Source organism: Perca fluviatilis, chromosome 1 (genome assembly GCF_010015445.1).
Source record: "Perca fluviatilis chromosome 1, GENO_Pfluv_1.0, whole genome shotgun sequence".
In the NCBI taxonomy this organism is placed as follows: domain Eukaryota; kingdom Metazoa; phylum Chordata; class Actinopteri; order Perciformes; family Percidae; genus Perca; species Perca fluviatilis.
The window spans coordinates 10,320,364-10,340,440 of record NC_053112.1 but is presented as its reverse complement, the minus strand read 5'-3'; the positions used below and the strand labels follow the sequence as shown (position 1 = coordinate 10,340,440).

At 38.7% G+C, this 20,077-nt stretch overlaps 1 protein-coding gene across 1 annotated transcript in view; it reads right to left on the bottom strand.

Annotated features, from left to right (window-relative positions):
• Positions 1 to 19,868, bottom strand: part of LOC120559244 — a 138,716-nt gene extending 118,848 nt beyond the window's left edge. Inside the window, exons 1-2 of the mRNA XM_039800838.1 lie at positions 19,637 to 19,868; positions 19,252 to 19,479 (exon numbers count right to left, since the gene is read on the bottom strand). Of these exons, the coding sequence (XP_039656772.1) occupies positions 19,252 to 19,479; positions 19,637 to 19,805 (397 nt within the window). The 5' untranslated portion in view covers positions 19,806 to 19,868. The remainder of the gene's footprint in view (positions 1 to 19,251; positions 19,480 to 19,636) is intronic.
• Between the last annotated feature and the right edge of the window lie 209 nt (positions 19,869 to 20,077).

Here is a 20,077-nt window from a genome sequence, read left to right as displayed (position 1 = left end):
TAATAAATCTCATTTTTTTTTTATATCTGTCATGCTTTTGTGTTTGTCAGTAAATTTTTCAGCTTTACATTTTTATTAATGCATGGAATAAAAATAAATTAAAATGCTTATAATGATTTATTATTACAACTTAATGTACAATTGAGTCAAGATCATAAACCATAGTATTTGAATGTGTTAAGGGATCTAATACCTGCTGTTCCTGTGTCAAGGTAAGTCTCCTGAAAGGTGACGTGTTTAAATCCCACCCAGTGATGTAATAAGTCAAATGAAGTATGAGATGCATATGTTTAATTTAGTTGCTTGTATATAGTGCGCTTGTGGGTGTTTTTTTGCATAAAGATATGAAAGTAGAGGGAAGATGTCAGACTTCATATATCTAGCCATCTTTGCGCTAACTGCTTACTGGAATTAAAATAAATGATGATAGTGCCTTCTGCTGCCGTTATAATTCTAATTTAGTTTTTATTGAGATGTAACTTATTATTTAGCTGACTGTATGCAAGACAGCTGTGACTGTCTAAAATTGTACCAAACTAGCATTTTTTGTAGTTTGTAAATAAGACAAACTGTTATTTCGGTTTGATTGTTGCATGCACTTTACAGAAACTTAATCCTTTTTGTCAAGAAGATTTTCAGAGTTGTCAGATTTTCTGGTAAACTAATCTCTGGTTCCTAGTAGTTGAATTAAGAGTACAGTATTTTTGAAAATCTGCTTACTCTTCATGTTAACCCCTCTCTTGGTCTCGTAGTAATAGACAGGTATTTGCAGCAATTAAATATCACCATATCTGAAACCCTTTTAACAATAGACCCAGATAAAATGTACAATAAAAGGCAAATGTGATGCCATTAGGTTCTTAGTGTGACAGCGTTTAGTCAGCTTTTAGTGTGACAGCGCTTCTTAAATTTAAGCAGGTAATAATGAAAATAGCTCCTCACCACTTTTTATTACATTTTTGGGAGGATAATTGGGATTGATTAATTAAATAAAGTATGAGCATCCAGTGCCTACTGATGTCTGGCAATACAAAACTACCATACTGCAAAGTTGTGCATTTTCTTTGGGCTACTCAAACAAGCTGCAAAAGGAGATCCTTGCTTGATTAGTGTTGCCTGACCTTCTTCTTTACTGATTGGGTGATTAGAGTTCAAATCTATTGGCTGTGAAAGCCACAGGGCGGAGTTGATTATCAAAACGCCACCAGGTGTCTAATAAGCATCTGGTGGCGTTTATTAAACGCCTGGTGACGTCACACGCGTGGTGACATTTATTAAACGCCAGGTGGCATTTATTAGACATGTAGTGGCATTTAATAAACGCCAGGTGGCGCCACAAACGACGTTCAAAACGCTGTGCGAATTGTGACCCTTTTGGCTTTCCATATTTTTCAGTTCTCTCTTACGTCCGTTTTTGGAGCATCAGAGAGAAGCGCAGGCATTTGAGTGGCACCTAAATAAGGCACCGGAATCCGCGTTGCTATTCGGTCCGGTAGATAACGGTCGTTAAGGCACCGGTGGCGTATTAGCACCGGGTCTGTGCAGGTGCGATGGATCGCGTACAAACCAATAGGGTGTCGGAATGGTATCTGTTTATACTTCTCATCCAACCACAATCACTCTCTCCGGATGGAGCGATTTGGATAGGGTTTTTTTGTGTGTGTGTTTTTGAACGATGACGAGCCGGAATGAAGACAAGCCGAACTGAAATAGGAATAACGAGGCTACTTTTAAAATGGAAGGAGTAGAAAGTACAGATAATTGCGTGAAAATGTAAGGAGTAGATTTAAAAAGTATGCTGTAAAATAATTACTCCAGTAAAGTATAGATACCCAAAATTTCTACTTAAGTAAGGTAACGAAAGTATTTATGTCAAAAAAAAAAATACACAATGACGTTACCCTATTTTTACCCACCTACAAAAACGTGCTGCTACGGAGCCATAACGTGAGATACAAGGTAATGGAGCCTTTTATACATTGCCGTGTTTCTTTAGAAATAAACAATGGACAAATAGAGTCTTTAAACGCTTCAGATGTAAAGTTATTTGCTGTCAAAGTGATGTCAAAAAGAATGGCGGTCAGTGGAATGCTAACGAGAGGTGATCGCTTTGTAGCATCAAAATGGCGTCATAGGAGGTTCGAGTTCTGAAGCGAAGCTTACCCCCTTGGTTTGGACACTGTCATGTCTACTGATGACCTCTGCTGGTTAATAAGATACATGAGGGCATTAAATAATGAAAATATGTCAGAAATGATTTTTCCTCCCATGACATTTTCTGACATCATCACTTCCACAAAGAAACTTGATCAGACAGATCTTCTAACACTAATAACTCGTAAATATTCAAGACTTGTGAACATCTGACTTCATTCTTTTCACTCATGTTTGTGGATGGACCAGAAGAAAAAATGTTAGTTAAAGCCTGGGTCAGTTAATTGTTTTAATTTTTTTAATTAAAGGTCAAGATGACTAAATAACACACTTTAACAATGAAAACTGTCATATAAAGACAAAAGTCTAAGGACATGTTGACAAATCTTGTTTTGATAAATTTCTAGTGTGAGCTCTTAATTTACAGTTTTACTTTACAGTGAGGTCAGGAAATAAGAGATCATTGATTAGTGATTTGGTTTTCATACAAATCTGCACAATCCCCAAATATCACAGAGTTACATGAAGTTAAGGTACAGTACAAAAGGTTAAAGGCTCCACTAGATGGTGTTATGTCAGAGGAAGACTGTAAGTAAACTCACACACTGAAGGAGAGGGGAAGTCCTCATGTCCTCTTACAGGACAGGAAACGCTGTCTTCAGGATCAAAGGAGGCTGAATAACAATTAGATGTGTATATGTTCTGTCCATTCTTGTACCAGATGTAGGAAGGATGACCAGGTAGAGGACAACTGCTCTGACACCTCAGCTCTGCCTGGTTAGGGGACCCATAGACCTGTAATCTGATCACCTGCACCTGGAGACCTGAATAAAAATAAAAAAAAACAATGAACTGAAGTCTTCATTTTAGACTGAACCCACCCACCCACACACACACACACACACACACACACACACACACACACACACACACACACACACACAAACACACACACACACACACACACACACACACACACACAACTTCCATTATATGTTGAACACTTGAAAGTATTTTTTTAAATAATGTAGATTGAATTGTTACCTGTAACAGACAGAGTGACTCCAGGTGAACCAGTATATTTCCCACCATGGTTTGTTATGAACATGATCTTGTACTCAGCTGAGTCTCTCTCTCTCAGGTCTGAGATTGTCAGAGTGCAGTCGTTTTCAGAGTGATACTGCACACGCTGTTTGTACTCTGAGACTGTTGTCAGATCCACAGGTCCACCATTATTTAATTCAGTAAACCAGAATCTTTTCTCAACTTTGGTAACAAGGCCATTTATTCTGTATGGGTATGTGTAGCTGCAGGGTATGTTCACTGTTGATCCTTTAACAGCACAGATCTGAGGAGAGGTGTAAGTCACTCTCCAGTCATTCTGACCCTGTACCACTGTAACACAGAGCACATCAGGAAGCACAATTAATTAATAACTTCACTTAACAATCAGTACTACAAACATGATCTAGGGAAAGGTAACCTGGACAAACTTCAAAATCCTCAATAATCATAAAAGTCATAAAAAGTTCCCCATCATGCATCTGTCTAACTTATCTGTATTTTAGGATTTTATCAAGTTTTATCCTATTTTATCATATTCAGGACATAGGGATATGTGTTACTTTATTGTATGTATATACAGTATGTGTTAATTGTTTAGTAAAAATAAGCCTGAGAAGTGCTTCTTACATGTTAACAAAAAATACATTTTACAGAATCTTATAGGATAGAGCAGAATTATACATAACATACATGTTTTAACTTATGTTCTACCTCCTATTAACAATGATACTTACTTTTTTCAAGTTATTTCAGAATTAAACCAAAGTGAACAGGCAAAGACAAGTCTAAACACAACGGAAGAGTTAAATAGGTTGAAAGTTGAAAAGTTGATATTTATTAATATACATACATAATACATTATTAGGGATAATTGTAAGTATATGAATTTCTAAATTTCTTGGTTAGTTTCTGCTCTGTTCACTCTGTGGTCAGGTTGATGCTGAGGTAAGTGTGAAAACTAAAAAGAAAAGCAGAACACTGAGGTCATCGGGCTCAGATGTGTGATGAATAAAGAGAAGTTGAGACGGTATGGGATGACTTCACTGACCAGTATTCCTTTAAAATAAACTTCACCGTGATGAAAGTGAGCTGTTGTTTCTACAACCAGGGTCGTCTTTAGAACAGATTAAACATTAACATGTTTTCACAGAGTGAGGAAGAAACAGTTATGAATAAAAGCCACAATATTCTCTGTTTACAGCATGTAAAAGTGCTTAGCACACAGTTACTTCATACAAAAGACAAAAGACAAAGGATGCTGGCCAACACAAGAGAAGATCCTGCTGATATCCAATTCACACAAAAACAATCAAAATTGTAAACAAAACAAATATTTGTAGCGTTTCTGGGAAGTTTGCCTTCAGTCTCACATTTTCCCAGAATCCCTCTTTTAAAGAATGAATGTAACTGTAGATATACAGTACCTGACACAGAGAGAAGGAAGACAACAAATCCACTCGCTGCTGCAGTTAAACTCATAGCTGCTCTTCTCATCTCTCTGTGTGAGACAATAAAACATGTCAGCAGATAAAATAATGTACACAGGAGGTATACAGTATCAATAAACTAATCAATAAACTGTTTCTACTTACAATGAAGACGGACGTCGTCTTTAAAGATGCCTCTCCTCTGTTGTCAGTAAGCAGAAGACAGATATCAGGCTGGTAAAGACTACATTTCCTTCCTCTTTGGATCATTAATATACATGCCAGAGCCAAATTTAAGCACACACCCTCGATACCATAAAGTTTTGTTGTTTTTAGTGCTGTCAAACGATTAAAATATTTAATCGCGATTTATCACATTAATGTCATAGTTAACACGCACTTAATCGCATATTTTGATCTATTCTAAATGTCCCTTGATTTCTTTTTGTCCCCTTATTTTTTTCTCATTTTAATGCTCTTATCAACATTGAAAAGTGGATCGGCTTGCTTTGTGCTTTAGTCGCCTGGCTTTGACGAGGGGGCGGGGAATTAACTTCAGCTGTGTGCTTGGCCATCAAGTGCTATTTCAGACTGGACATGCTGCGATGATAGCTCAGTTCCCAATGACAAAACACACAGATCACTTTGGTCTTGTCAATGGAACCATTTGGCAACTTTTTAAAAGTAAACTTACCAGAAAAGTGCATTCATAAAGAGAAGAGAAAAACAGACAGACAGTTCATCTGTATGTGCACTGATTCAGGATGTCACACAGTCTGCAGGTGTAGTGATGGAACAGGAATGTATTTGACCTGTGAACCATGAGGCAGTTACATTGAACAGAATGAAGAGCAGAGTATTAATCATAAGAGGGGAATGGAAAATGACATCATTGTTTTTTCTTAGTTTGTCTCTTCTCTGTTCTCTCTGCGGTCAGGTTGCTTCTATTTGCAGAGAAATGCAGAACACTGAGGTGTGATAAACTCACATGCATTTTAGTGTTACCTAAACATGGGTAAACATCATACCCTATTTCACAATGCTAATGCAGTGAGATTTTTCCCAGTCTGAAACATTTTTTCTGATTATTCCGACACCACATAAATGCAACACAAATGCACAGAGAGGCATTTGTGTTGCAAATGTCCTATTTCTTAAAAGTGAGAAATAATTTGTGTACCCTAACCGTAGTTTTGATCTGCTCCAAAATGTAATGGTTTCTTCTTAGGGCCGATCTACTCCCTTTCACCAGGTTTCATGAAAATGGGGCCAGTACATTTTCAGTAATTCTGTTGACAGACAGAAAAAGGAAGGAACAAACAAACGTACAGACAAACTCAGTCGAAAAAATAACCTCCTTGGCCTAATATTTGAAAAAACATTCAGACCTCCCAGCATGCAGCTAAAAAAAATAGATTCTACTTCACGGCTAGATGCCACAACGAGCAAATGTGTTTTAGAGGGATGAGATGTCCTTTCCTCTGAAGCGTCACATAACTTCTTCAGCTATTTGGGCGGAGTTAGAAACTTTAGCGAGAACAATCTCTGTGTAAACTTGACATTAACCTAGAAAACATAAACCTATATTTATAAGTCATAAATATGTCATTACAGGCCCAATTATCAAACTTTAACATTACATTAAATTGTCATTAAGAGGTTGGTTTTTACATCGGCTGTCATGAGAACATTATAATTATGTCATGAATATTTTTCCCTGACCTCCAGTAAAGTGAAACAATTTGAACCTGTCATGAAATTTGATTTCATCATCAAATGCTTATATGACAGTGTCATGAATAATATCCATAACCTCAAGTAAAGTGGAACCATTTGGACTTGTCATTAAGAGTTCTTAAAAGTTATAAGAGCAGTTTGACGACAGTGAATGCAGTACCGAGGTGACAGGTTATGTTGTGTAGATTAATGTCAAGTTGTCATTACAAAGAAATCGACAGGTTGTATTGTCTAGTTTAATGTCAAGTTGTTATAACACAGAGATTGTTGTCTTCGTTAATGTCAAGTTGTCATGAAAAAGACATTTTGGACAATGCTAGCTTTGCATTAAGTGTCGTAGTGTCAAATATGAACAATCTCAGCATATAGTAATAACTCTGTGTGCCATTGATTTTAACTTTTGCATGTGATTGCTGTGCCTGCGTGTTTTTAATTAACAAATTGCACGTGCATTTTGGTGTTTGCATACTTTGATCAGTTTGCTGTGCCTGTGTGATGTGTTGCATGCATGCCTTTTTAACTATGATGCTTGAATAATTGTATTTATGGTGGGGTTAAAAATATAAACACCACTAGGTATTGCTGGACCCCGCCTCCTTCCTCTGACTGTGAACAGTGAACTGTGAACAGCACAGCCTGGACTGATAGGCTGATCAAGGACAGGTGCACAAAACCATGCCTACACTGTAACCCTTTGATGTAAATTTACAGCTAAAATCTCACAGTATCTTACTGTTTTAATGTTATACAGGATCATACTGTAAGTGGCAATGCATTCTGGGAGAAAATAATGATATTACAGCACCATCACCAGAATGTTGCAGATTACAGGGATTTACTGTTAATCGCAGTGCATCTCGGGAAAATAAAGAAAAAAAGCGGGAATTACACTTTGAATTTGAACATATTTATTTTTCTGACCAGTCTATTTGAAGACATGCAGCACATTTCGCTGTTGCTACTCTTTCCAAATTATGCTTTAAGAGTATATGAACTGATGAAAGACAGGTGTGGTAGGAACTGAGAAGCAATGAAAAAGGGACAAACAAGAAACACCAAAAAAAGACACAGGAGAGAGCAGTGAAAGAGGGAGGAAGCGAGGAGCAAGGGCCGGAGTGGTAAAATGGGGACCCTCAGGTGGCGCGGGACTGGTGGCAGATAGGACCGGAGGTGAGGCTGGACGAGAGGACGGTCGAGATCTGCGAGGCCTGTGGAGACGCTCTACTCTATGGGCGTGTAGGAGGATGTTATGCAATGAGACGTGTGGTCGACAGCGGAACGGAAACCAGGAAGAAGGGGAAGACGGTCAGACAGCGAGGGATAGTCCCGCGCCACCCCCACCGCGGGGCGAGGGGGACTGGAAACACAGCACAGCAGCACGGCCACAGAGGGAAGCGACACGGACGGGGAGCACAGACGAGAAGCAGCACTGACAGAGTACAGTAGAGAAGCAGGCGCACCGGAGGGCAGGGGACACGGAGACGAGCAGACGGCTGGAGGATCGCTAACCGTGACGGACCGAAGCAAGTGAAGTCAAACAAGTGGTGGCACAGATCGGAGCACAACGCCTCGACGGAGAACGAAGCCGCAGGGGGACGCAGCAACCAGAATGATGGGTTCAGCGCCTGTGTTCAGATAAGTGAATGAATGTCCCCAAGCCTACCCACCCCGGCTGTGTGAGAAAGCTTTTCTTGTGTGTGTGGTGCTTGACTAAGAGCTGTCCTTATTCCTCCTCAGTGCCTCCAGTGCTGGCATCGCATCGCATCGCATCGCATCGCATCGCGGAGCGGCGTAAAGCGTGTTTTACAGTAACGGTACAGAGAAATTGAGTCTTATATGACCGTGGTAAAGTTGGTTTTATATTGGACGTTGGATATTCGACACATTCGAAAAATCTATTATGCAGCTTGCCCTTTCAACCTATTCATGTCAAACCACTTGTGTTGAACTCAACTAACCCTCCTACACATTGCACAAAGCTTCTTTTTTCAAAAAAAACATCCTTTAGTTTTTAAATCTTTTTTTATGTAAACAAATGACATAAATCTATTATGTGGCCTGACCCTTTGACCTATTCAGGTCAAACCACTTGTGATGAACTCAGCTAACCACCCTACACAATGCACAAAGCTTCTTTTTTCAAAAAAAACATCCTTTAATTTTTTAAATATTTTTTTATGTAAAAAAATGCCATAAATCTATTATGCGGCCTGTCCTTTTGACCTATTCAGGTCAAACCACTTGTGATGAACTCAGCTAACCCTCCTACACATTGCACAAAGCTTCTTTTTTCAAAAAAAACATCCTTTAATTTTTTAAATATTTTTTTATGTAAAAAAATGCCATAAATCTATTATGTGGCCTGACCCTTTGACCTATTCAGGTCAAACCACTTGTGATGAACTCAGCTAACCACCCTACACAATGCACAAAGCTTCTTTTTTCAAAAAAAACATCCTTTAATTTTTTTAATCTTTTTTTATGTAAAAAAATGCCATAAATCTATAATGCGGCCTGACCTTTTGACCTATTCATTTCAAACCACTTGTGATGAACTCAGCTAACCCTCCTACACATTGCACAAAGCTTCTTTTTTCAAAAAAAACATCCTTTAATTTTTTAAATATTTTTTTATGTAAAAAAATGCCATAAATCTATTATGCGGCCTGTCCTTTTGACCTATTCAGATCAAACCACTTTTGTTGAACTCAACTAACCCTCCCACACATTGCACAAAGCTTCTTCTTTCAAAAAAAACATCCTTTAATTTTTTAAATATTTTTTAATGTAAAAAAATGCCATAAATCTATTATGTGGCCTGACCCTTTGACCTATTCAGGTCAAACCACTTGTGATGAACTCAGCTAACCACCCTACACAATGCACAAAGCTTCTTTTTTCAAAAAAAACATCCTTTAATTTTTTTAATATTTTTTTATGTAAAAAAATGACATAAATCTATTATGTGGCCTGACCCTTTGACCTATTCAGGTCAAACCACTTGTGATGAACTCAGCTAACCACCCTACACAATGCACAAAGCTTCTTTTTTCAAAAAAAACATCCTTTAATTTTTTAAATATTTTTTTATGTAAAAAAATGCCATAAATCTATTATGTGGCCTGACCCTTTGACCTATTCAGGTCAAACCACTTGTGATGAACTCAGCTAACCACCCTACACAATGCACAAAGCTTCTTTTTTCAAAAAAAACATCCTTTAATTTTTTTAATCTTTTTTTATGTAAAAAAATGACATAAATCTATTATGTGGCCTGACCCTTTGACCTATTCAGGTCAAACCACTTGTGATGAACTCAGCTAACCACCCTACACAATGCACAAAGCTTCTTTTTTCAAAAAAAACATCCTTTAATTTTTTAAATCTTTTTTTTATGTAAAAAAATGACATAAATCTATTATGCGGCCTGACCTTTTGACCTATTCATTTCAAACCACTTTTGTTGAACTCAACTAACCCTCCTACACATTGCACAAAGCTTCTTTTTTCAAAAAAAACATCATTTCATTCGGCCCTTCTAATGAATGTGTAGGAGGGTTAGTTACAAAAGATAGTCCGATAATAGATTTTATTGGCATTTATTTACACTAAAAAAATATTTTAAAAATTAAAGGATGTTTATGAATAAAAAATTTTTTTTTTTGGGTTATTATTATAATTGTTTGTTACATGAATAGGTTGAAAGGGCAAGCTGCATAATAGATTTTTCGAATGTGTCGAATATCCAACGTCCAATATAAAACCAACTTTACCACGGTTCTTATATGAAATGTGCAAAACTCCAAGGTTAAGAGCCTATACTCTGCATTGTTGTAGTATCATCAGGTATTAGGGCATTTAGCATTTGCATTACTGTTAATCAGTCATCACTTGATTACACATGTATTACCTTGTTATGATATAAGAAGTGACCCATACAATGTGCCAAACATAATGTGCCACATGAAGAGACTGTGCAGCATGACAGTAGCAACAGCTGAGAAGATTTGGGTCTGTGGTGACCAGGTCCACCTCACACAAACTTCTTCTCCCATTCTCTCTCTTTACTTACACACACACACACACACACACACACACACACACACACACACACACAAAAAAAAAAAAAACGAAAGGGGCTCTCTGATGCTCGGGGAGCGGTGGGGAATGGTTCAACGGCCCGTCAGCGCCATGAACTCGTAAGCGGCCGGTGGAGGTTGCGAACGGGGTTTTAGCTTTATGAGAAGGCATTTTATCTGTTAATCCTACCGACGGAGACACTTTGGCATTATGTTGTTGACCCGCGGTGGTGAAATGTCTGCAGTTCTGGCCAAGTTGTTGCCGTGTTCTGATTGTTCTCATCTCAGCTCCGCCGAGACAAAATAGACATGCCACTTCAAAAAATGTCATTTATTCATGTATCATCATCATTCAAATATGATGTTTTCAAAAGCATCACTTTCATCAATTTTTTGTGACATATTTAGACTGCAAGCAGGCACATCTGGACAAACTAGCGGAGGCATGTGCGGGGGCCGAGCCCGGATGGCCCCAATTTAACCCCTCGTTATATAGCTATATAACGAGGCTATAAAATGTATATACATTTATATACATATATAGCCTTAGACTCCTACTATAATGTCCTGGGCAGCAACTTAAAATAAGTGGTGTTGTGAACGCGGCGCTGGGACGAATGACCGTATGTGCCCAATAGAAACGAGGCAGCCAGCCAGGCATGGAAGAAAACACTCCATGGCAACGCGGCTGTAACTTTCACTCATTGAGGAATGTTTCTCTGCTTGCATCAAGCCCGGCCGATGCCCCGCCCCCGAGAGCCATATACCCCACCGTGAATGGTGGGTTCGTTCAGCTCCGCACACAACACTGTAAAGTACCATACATATCAAACTCACGGACCGCACTAACATTAAACTTTCATATTAAGGCGGGGGCCACAAACTATCGTACCGCGGGCCGCAATTGGCCCGCGAGTTTGAGACCACTGCCGTATGAACTTTGAAATTGTGGTTGGAGTTCGGACTGAAACCGGTGGGATTTCTTGTTAGTTTTTCAAATCCTGAGAACTGGTTTTATCCTTTTTATATATAGTGTGTCATAATACAGTGTACATTTCAATAGTGAAGTGGTCCTGGTTTGTTACTCTCAGTGGAAATGTAATTACTGGTATAATTTTAAAGAACCTCCTCACAATTGTATTGTATTGTGTGTGTGTGTGTGTGTGTGTGTGTGTGTGTGTGTGTGTGTGTGTGTGTGTGTGTGTGTGTGTGTGTGTGTGTGTCAGTAACTCATTAATGTTATAAAACCTCAAAGTGAAATGTTCATGCCATGGAACCTTTAAAGTTCTCTTGTTTCTCACTAAAAATGCTCTCAGCTGATTTCTGAATGGGTCTTAAGAGGAAACTCTAAGATGGGGACGTCTAGTCTCTGCAAATCTGTTTAATCAGAGCAGAAAACAAATGGGATGTCAAAGGGTTAACAACAAGCACAAAAAGACTACAAACACCCATCGAATGAGCCATTTAAGAGATTGTACTGGACAAATACTGACTCATCAGGACAAAGAACATAACAGGGCAAAACTAAATGTTTACTAACTATTAATTTATTTTTATTTAAGCAGGACAAAAACAATATAGTAAAAAAGTCTACATGCAATACATGGTGATAAATGTATAAACAATTGTTGTAGTAATAAAACCGCAATATAGATGATCGTAGCAGGTGAGGCAGATGAAATCATTCACAAAATAAGTACAATAATAATGATAATTGATATTTGACTCACAATAAATCTAGTTGTGAATACAGTATTATTTATACAGAGATCTACTTGGCAGGAAAATAGAAATGGTCTGTTATTGTAAAATATAACTCTTTACTTATATCTAGTAGCAACAGCTGGAAACTACACATGAAACACATGTTCTCTACAATAGCAAAGCAGCAAAATAAGAAGTTGTAACTTTACAGTCATTTAGAATCTAGTTCTCAGGGGAAATGTGTCCCCTGGTAAAAATCTTCCAGCCCTTCCAGGTCACAGTTTAAACTTTGAGGTCTGCACTGCCTCTCTGTGATCCCATCATGCACACTGGTTTAAAATGAATAGGAAGTTGGTGTCTTTACCTTTAAAAGACTTTCATAAAAACATACCAATGATTACAAAAAGATTTGAAGCCACTGACAACGCTGATGCAATATAGTCAGTGGAGTTTGAAGAGTCGTTGTTAAAGACTGAACACTTCTACCCAAGTCTTCTCTTTATGACTGACCTCTGCTGTCATTTGTTTTTGGTGCTAATTTGCATGTCAGAAAATGTTTAAAGGCCTAATGATTAAGACGCCAATCAGTTAATCGCAACATTAAATGTATTATTCCAGCCAGCAACCTTTGTTGCATGTTATAACTTTCTCCTCACATTTTCTGACTTTTTTTCTACCGTCACCATCAAATATATATTCATAAAAAAAAGAAATTTAAAAAGAAAAATGAAAACATTGCCATTGTTGGCTTGACCGTGCTTTCCAACAAAAACAACTTCCAGTGTTTGCAGGTGGGAAGCCAGTTGGGGATCACATCCCTTGTTGCATTAACAACTACTTCAGGTATGTTTTAGCGTCTGCACGGGGACGTTTGGGAGGAAGACCAGTTAGAGACTAATATATATAAATCAATGAATAACTGATTAATTTAAATATTTTTTTTGGTAAAAAAGATAGAAATATCAGACTATAAATGCAATGCCTGTTGTTTTCATCGGGGGTTGTTGACTGTGCTGTACAAAGCAGCTGGATCCTCTCCAGTGTCCCGACCTCTGGTTCTGAGAAGAAGAAGAAAAGGTGATTCTGAAGATATAAACTAATATAATCCTCATCCTACTGTAATAGGAACGTAAAAGCAATGTATTACATTCAAAGTAGTGTTATTTGTAGTGAGGATAATGTTCCTGTGTGAGGAGCTGCTCACCTCGGGGCAGTACTGCCACTGTTGAAGCTGACGGCAGCGTACTCAACGGCTTCCTGTTGCTCCCTGTGTCTGAGGGGCTGAGCAGCTCTGATGTTGGAGTACAGAGGATCTGCCTGGCTGTTGGAGACGTGGATGGTGGCGTACTGAAGGTCAACCTGCTCCTCTGGCTCACTCGGATCAGGTACACACTGCAGGGACACAATTACTTTCAGCTACGCATTTTACAGGAGTAGGTTTTTCATTTGAATAGTGCATTCTTGCAGAGGATTGCAACCAGGACAGATGGAATTAATATCCCTGCTTTACCAACATGTTGCTGTATGAAAGAAAAAAGGAAAGGAATATACAAGGAAGGGACAAATAGTAAGAAAACTACCAGGAATATAGTCACATCCAAGACAAGAGGAGAATCAAAGAGAGTGTGATAGAAATTAACTTCTTTGAAAAGAGATAAAAAGAGCAGCATAAGGTCCTTCTCAGTCAGATTTGGTTTCTAGAAGTCCTTAAAGACAGTAAGTGACTCAGCAGTTTTAAAGGAATGGGTTTTCTTTGATACTAGAATAATATACGTAACTATTCTCACCTGTTCCCTGTTGTCTGGTCCAGATGAGTCCCTGGAAGCCCTCCTCTTTCTGGTCAGGAGAATTAAAAAAACAAATGATGGAATGTTTTAGTTCTGACAAACTGACTTTTAGTGATTTAAAGCTAAAGTGCGTGAGGAAGGAGGAATTCTAAGTAATGACAACAACACTGTCGGCTCATCCACATGACGCAAGCCTTCGCTGATCAATGGCCACCCCCACCCCTCCTCCACACAGTTGCTAGTAGCGTTTATCACTCAAATCGAGGAGGACACAGAGGATTTAAAAAAACATTGACATTTTAGAAAAGGTAATTATCTTGTAATTTTTTTACAACAGCAATGTGTTCGGTCCGTGGGATTGTAGTCCTTCTGCTAAACGTGCAGGTCTTTTCTTAGCAGTACAATCACTGACTGAAACATTTCGTGGGCGCTTCTTCAGGTTTTCATCCATGCCTTCACCTGTGGCAGCACTCCTCTTCCTCTCCAAAGCCCAACGCTGATGTTTCCTGTCTAAGCGGTGACGTAAAACACATCATTCGAGCTGCTGCGAGGGAATATTACGGAGCCCCCCTGGTCCTGGTCCCACTTTGTTGTAATTTATTATAACTATCTCGTGGCCTCAAGATACTATCTCGTGGCCTCAAGATAGTAAAGTGTCTGACACATGGACCCTTTGTTTATTAAACTGGACCCTTTAGTGTAGTGCAATACTTCACATTCTGTGTAATATTCTCTGTTTTAATATTCAGTGTGCAATATAGTTTGCTGCAGTTCTGCTTCTATTTATTTACTAGTACTGTTCATCACAATTCTGTTGATACAGTAATGTAAATCTTGTAGGCTTCATATCCATAGTCCTTTATAATTCTTCTTCATATTTTATAGCTTATATTTATACTTTTTACATGTATATATGTCACAAAGTGGAGCCAGGCAGCCAGAGTTTTCTTATGTTGTATATAGTGGTGTTTTGGGTATTTTATTTTGTCTTCCGTTCTGTGCCAGGCAAACCAAAACACCACACTATATACAACATAAGAAAACTCTGGCTGCCTGGCTCCACTTTGTGACATATATATGTAAAAAGTATAAATATAGGCTATAAAATATGAAGAAGAATTATCTTGTGGAATCAAGATAGTATCTCGTGGATACCAGATACTATCTTGAGGCCACGAGAGATAGTTATAATTAATTTTTTTTACAAAGTGGGACCAGGGGGGCTGCGTAGAATGTAGCCGGACTACACCATTTTGTAAACACAGCCATGCTGAGAAATACAGAGAGAGTTGTGTGGAGCTGGTAGGCTTAATTAGCTTTGTGTCAACTCATTTGGCAATGGCTTGAATGTAACAGACGTTAATTAATATAAAATAATTGCGGCCTATAGCTTTAACAAACAATGATTCAGTGAAACAGAACTGCTCACCTGATCCACAGGAAGACAGAGAGGGATAGGACAGCCAGGAGAACAACACTGATTGGTCCAGCAGCTATTAACGGACTTGTTCCTGAGATATGGTGATCAAAAGAAAACAGAGACAGTTAATCAGGGTGTTATAACATGTTTAAGCTCATTGGTTCCATAGAGGAATATATGACAAAATGATGCATGTGCCAATATTACATCATTTTAGTTTATAAAATGGAATTATGGTTTTATGAGCTGAGGAACTTGTCAGTGGAAGAAAAATTTAATGATGCATGAAAACGTGACCACTCTTTCAAACTGAAGATGAAATCTGGACTGTTTATTGGATCTTGGTATCAGAGTTTCTAGGGAGGCAGAGCAGTCTGACTCCCAGATAACTGGAACACACTTGTATCTCCTGCCTCTTTTTCAGAGGATGTGACTGTCAGGTTAAGATGCTTCCCATAGTTCCTTTTCCCCTATTAACAATATCACTATGGATAACAATGTCCTGCCCTAACTGAAGACATGCAAGCGCATAAGTTTACAGTTGTAGCTGAATGTAAAAACTTACCTCCCACAACAATCAGATGTAAGGTGGAGTTCTGACGTCCTCTTCTGTTCTGGGCTTCACAGTAATAATTCCCACTGTGTTCAGCTCTGAAGTCAGTGATGGTGAAGATCTGTCCTGATGCTTTTGGTGAGTCTTCATTCTCCTTGTACCAGGTGTAGTTAGCTGCTGGGTTAGCATCACTGCTACAGGTCAGATTCACTGAACTGCCCTCCACTATCTCAGCAGAGGGACTCACTGACACAGAGGGAAGCTTTGGACCATCTGGAGGAGATTAAGAGAGACCCATGTCATTCACATCTGATAATGATGTATATTAAATGTTACCATGGCTTTGTCACATGTTATTTGGGATTAAGGGCAGGTATTTTGTGAACAAAATGTTTTGGGGGCAATCTGTCTGTCAAACTACACAAACAGACCACAGTTAGCATACATTAACATCACTTCTTTGGGGATTGTTAATAAGAGTTCTGTACCAAAGAAATATCATATGAACCAGGTTCCCTGTGGCTACATGGCATATGTCTCTTACTGCTGGGTCACCAGATTTCCTTTTCTCCAGATGTTTGGTACTTACACTGAACATCTACTGACAGAGACAATGACATGATCTGTCCAAACTGATTCTCAGACTTGCAGTAGTAGTTCCCTCTGTCCTCAGAGCTGATGGAGGGGAAATAATAATGTCTTTCTGGTCCTTGAAGCAGTTTTTGGTTCTCCTTGTACCAGGTGTATTTAGCTGCTGGGTTAGCATCACTGCTACAGGTCAGATTCACTGAACTGCCCTCCACTATCTCAGCAGAGGGACTCACTGACACAGAGGCATGCTTTGGACCATCTGGAAAAGATAAAATAAATTAGGTACCAAATATTAGGTTAGATTTCTTTGATGTTACATCTTGTGTTGAAATAAGTAATAGTTGTGTGTAAAAGCATCTAAACCTTTAGAGGTGGTTTGTGACTGGCAGCAGGCTGATCTCTTGTTGGGACCACTTAAGTGATAAACATAAAATTCTAACCGGAGAGTAAAAGAATGTTCCATATTTTTGAAACAGAAATAAATTATACCACACAATATCTTTGATATATATTGTAAATACTGGAATGATGGCCCTGTTTAACTATTGATGAGCAGATTTGGTGTAAGAGGGTTGGACTGAGAACAGGACAGAAGCCTGTGGTGGTTTTCTGGATCACTGATGGTTTGAATCCCCTGAACATCCGTGCAGATCTGGGAGACATTTGTAAATCAAACTGTCTTTTCATCATCTACTGCAGCAGCTCAGTGAACTACAGCAGCAGACTGGGACACAGGCAGAACTGAAGAAAGAACATGATCAACTAAACACTGGAGTGGCTAATAAAGATTTAACAAGTTGTCATCAGTTGCATGATGGTTATTAAATGAACTTTGTTTTACTCACATTTCACATTTATATTGATGTATTTCCTTATTTTGTTCTCAGCTGTACAGTAATACTGTCCAGAGTCAGAGGACCGGATGGAGCTGAAGACGAGCTTTGGTCCTTCACTGAGATATTTAAAGACTGGCTTCTCCTTGTACCAGTATGTGTATTTAGCTGCTGGGTTAGCATCACTGCTACAGGTCAGAGTCACTGAACTGCCCTCCACTATCTCAGCAGAGGGACTCACTGACACAGAGGGAAGCTTTGGACCATCTGGAGGAGAAAACATAGAGACATAGAGACATTTAACATTTAATTCCAAGATGAATTTGTTTTCACAGTGGAAGATATTTAAATCAACACTAGTTCATAGAAACACAAAGTGGGTGGTGAAACATTTTCTGACATTATCACTTCCACAAAGAAACTTGAATGGACAGATTCATTATTTTCAGTCATGTTTTGTGAATCAACCAGAATAAAAAAATGTAAGTTAAAACCTTTACCCATGATGTGTTTTGCATCTGACATGAAGGATCAAAATTAGTGAATAACACATTTCAACGAAGAAAAGTGTCAAATAAAGACAGAAGTAAATATTTCAAACAGATGCAGGACACAGGCTACATTTCCAGTCTGAGCTCTTATTTTACAGCTTTACTTTACAGTGAGGTCAGGAAATAAGAGATCATTGATTAGTGATTTGGTTTTCATACAAATCTGCAAAATAAGTCACCAAATATCACAGAGTTACATGAAGTTAAGGTACAGTACAAAAGGTTAAAGGCTCCACTAGATGGTGTTATGTCAGAGGAAGACTGTAAGTAAACTCACACACTGAAGGAGAGGGGAAGTCCTCATGTCCTCTTACAGCACAGGAAAAGCTGTCTGCAGGATCAAAGGAGGCTGAATAAGAATTAGATGTTTGTCCCTGAATGTTCTGTCCATTCTTGTACCAGATGTAGGAAGGATGACCAGGTAGAGGACAACTGCTCTGACACTTCAGCTCTGCCTGGTTAAAAGACTCGTCGACCTCTAATCTGCTCACCTGCACCTGGAGACCTGAATATGTGAATAAGGAACAGAAGTCTTAATTTTAGACTGAACTGTAAACACACACACACACACACACACACACACACACACACACACACACACACACACACACACAAACAAAAACCACACAGATACAAGTAACTTTCATGTGAATTATAAAATATTTGGATAAAAAGTTACCTGTGACAGACAAAGTGACTCCAGGATAACCAACATAGTTCCCACCTTGGTTTGTTATGAACCTGAAATAGTACACAGCTGAGTCTCTCTCTCTCAGGTCTGAGATTGTCAGAGTACAGTCCTTGTTTTCAGAGTGATACTGCACACGACCTGAATACTCTGAGACTGTTGTCAGATCCACAAACTGTTGTCTTAACCAGACGCTCTGCTCAACTGTAGTAGCAACGCCACCTACAGCTGATGGGTATGTGTAGCTGCAGGGTATGTTCACTGTTGATCCTTTAACAGCACAGATCTGAGTAGAGGTGTAAGTCACTCCCAAGCCATTCTGACCCTTTATCACTGTAACACAGAGCACATCGGGAAGCAGCATGAATTAATAACTTCAGAATATATATTAATATACCTTTCTAGGGGTAATAATAGACCACAAATTCAGGTGGAAACCACAAGTAAACCATGTAAGATCCAAATTTTCCATAAGCATAGGGGTGTTGAGTAAAGTCAGACACTTATATAAGCCGAAGCTTCTGACCCTACCCTTTGTTACAACCAATAAATTAATTCATTCATTTATTCAATTGCACCAATCACCAAATACCACTGAGTTACATGTAGATCAGGCTCCACTAGATGGTGTTATGTCAGAGGAAGACTGTAAGTAAACTCACACACTGAAGGAGAGCGGGACTTCTCATGTCCTCTTACAGCACAGGAAAAGCTGTCTGTAGGATCCAAGGAGGCTGAATAAGAATCAGATGTTTGTCCCTGAATGTTCTGTCCATTCTTGTACCAGATGTAGGAAGGATGACCAGGTAGAGGACAACTGCTCTGACACTTCAGATCTGCCAAGTTAGAGGAATCATGGACCTCTAATCTGTTCACCTGCACCTGGAGACCTGAATAATAATAATAATAATAATAATAATAATAATAAACATTAATCTTCATTTTAGACTGAAATGTCAACACACACCCAAATGCATGTAACTTTCATGTTGTCATCAAGATGTTTAACAATTAATAATTTATTAAATATTCAGATAAAAAAGTTACCTGTAACAGACAGAGTGACTCCAGGTGAACCAGTATATTTCCCTGTTAAATGGTTTGTTATGAACCTGAACTTGTACACAGCTGAGTCTCTCTCTCTCAGGTCTGAGATTCTCAGAGTGCAGTCCTTGTTTTTACTGTTATACTGCACACGACCTGAATACTCTGACATTGTTGTCAGATCTACAGGTTCATCATTATTCTTTTTAGTAAACCATAATATTCTCTCAACTGTATTATCAACGCACCTACAGCTGATGGGTATGTGTAGCTGCAGGGTATGTTCACTGTTGATCCTTTAACAGCACAGATCTGAGTAGAGGTGTAAGTCACTCTCGAGACAGCCTGACCCTGTATCACTGTAACACAGAGAACATCAGGAAGCAGCATGAATTAATAACTTCAGTTAACAATCAGTTAATGAAACAAAGTGGATAGTAATAC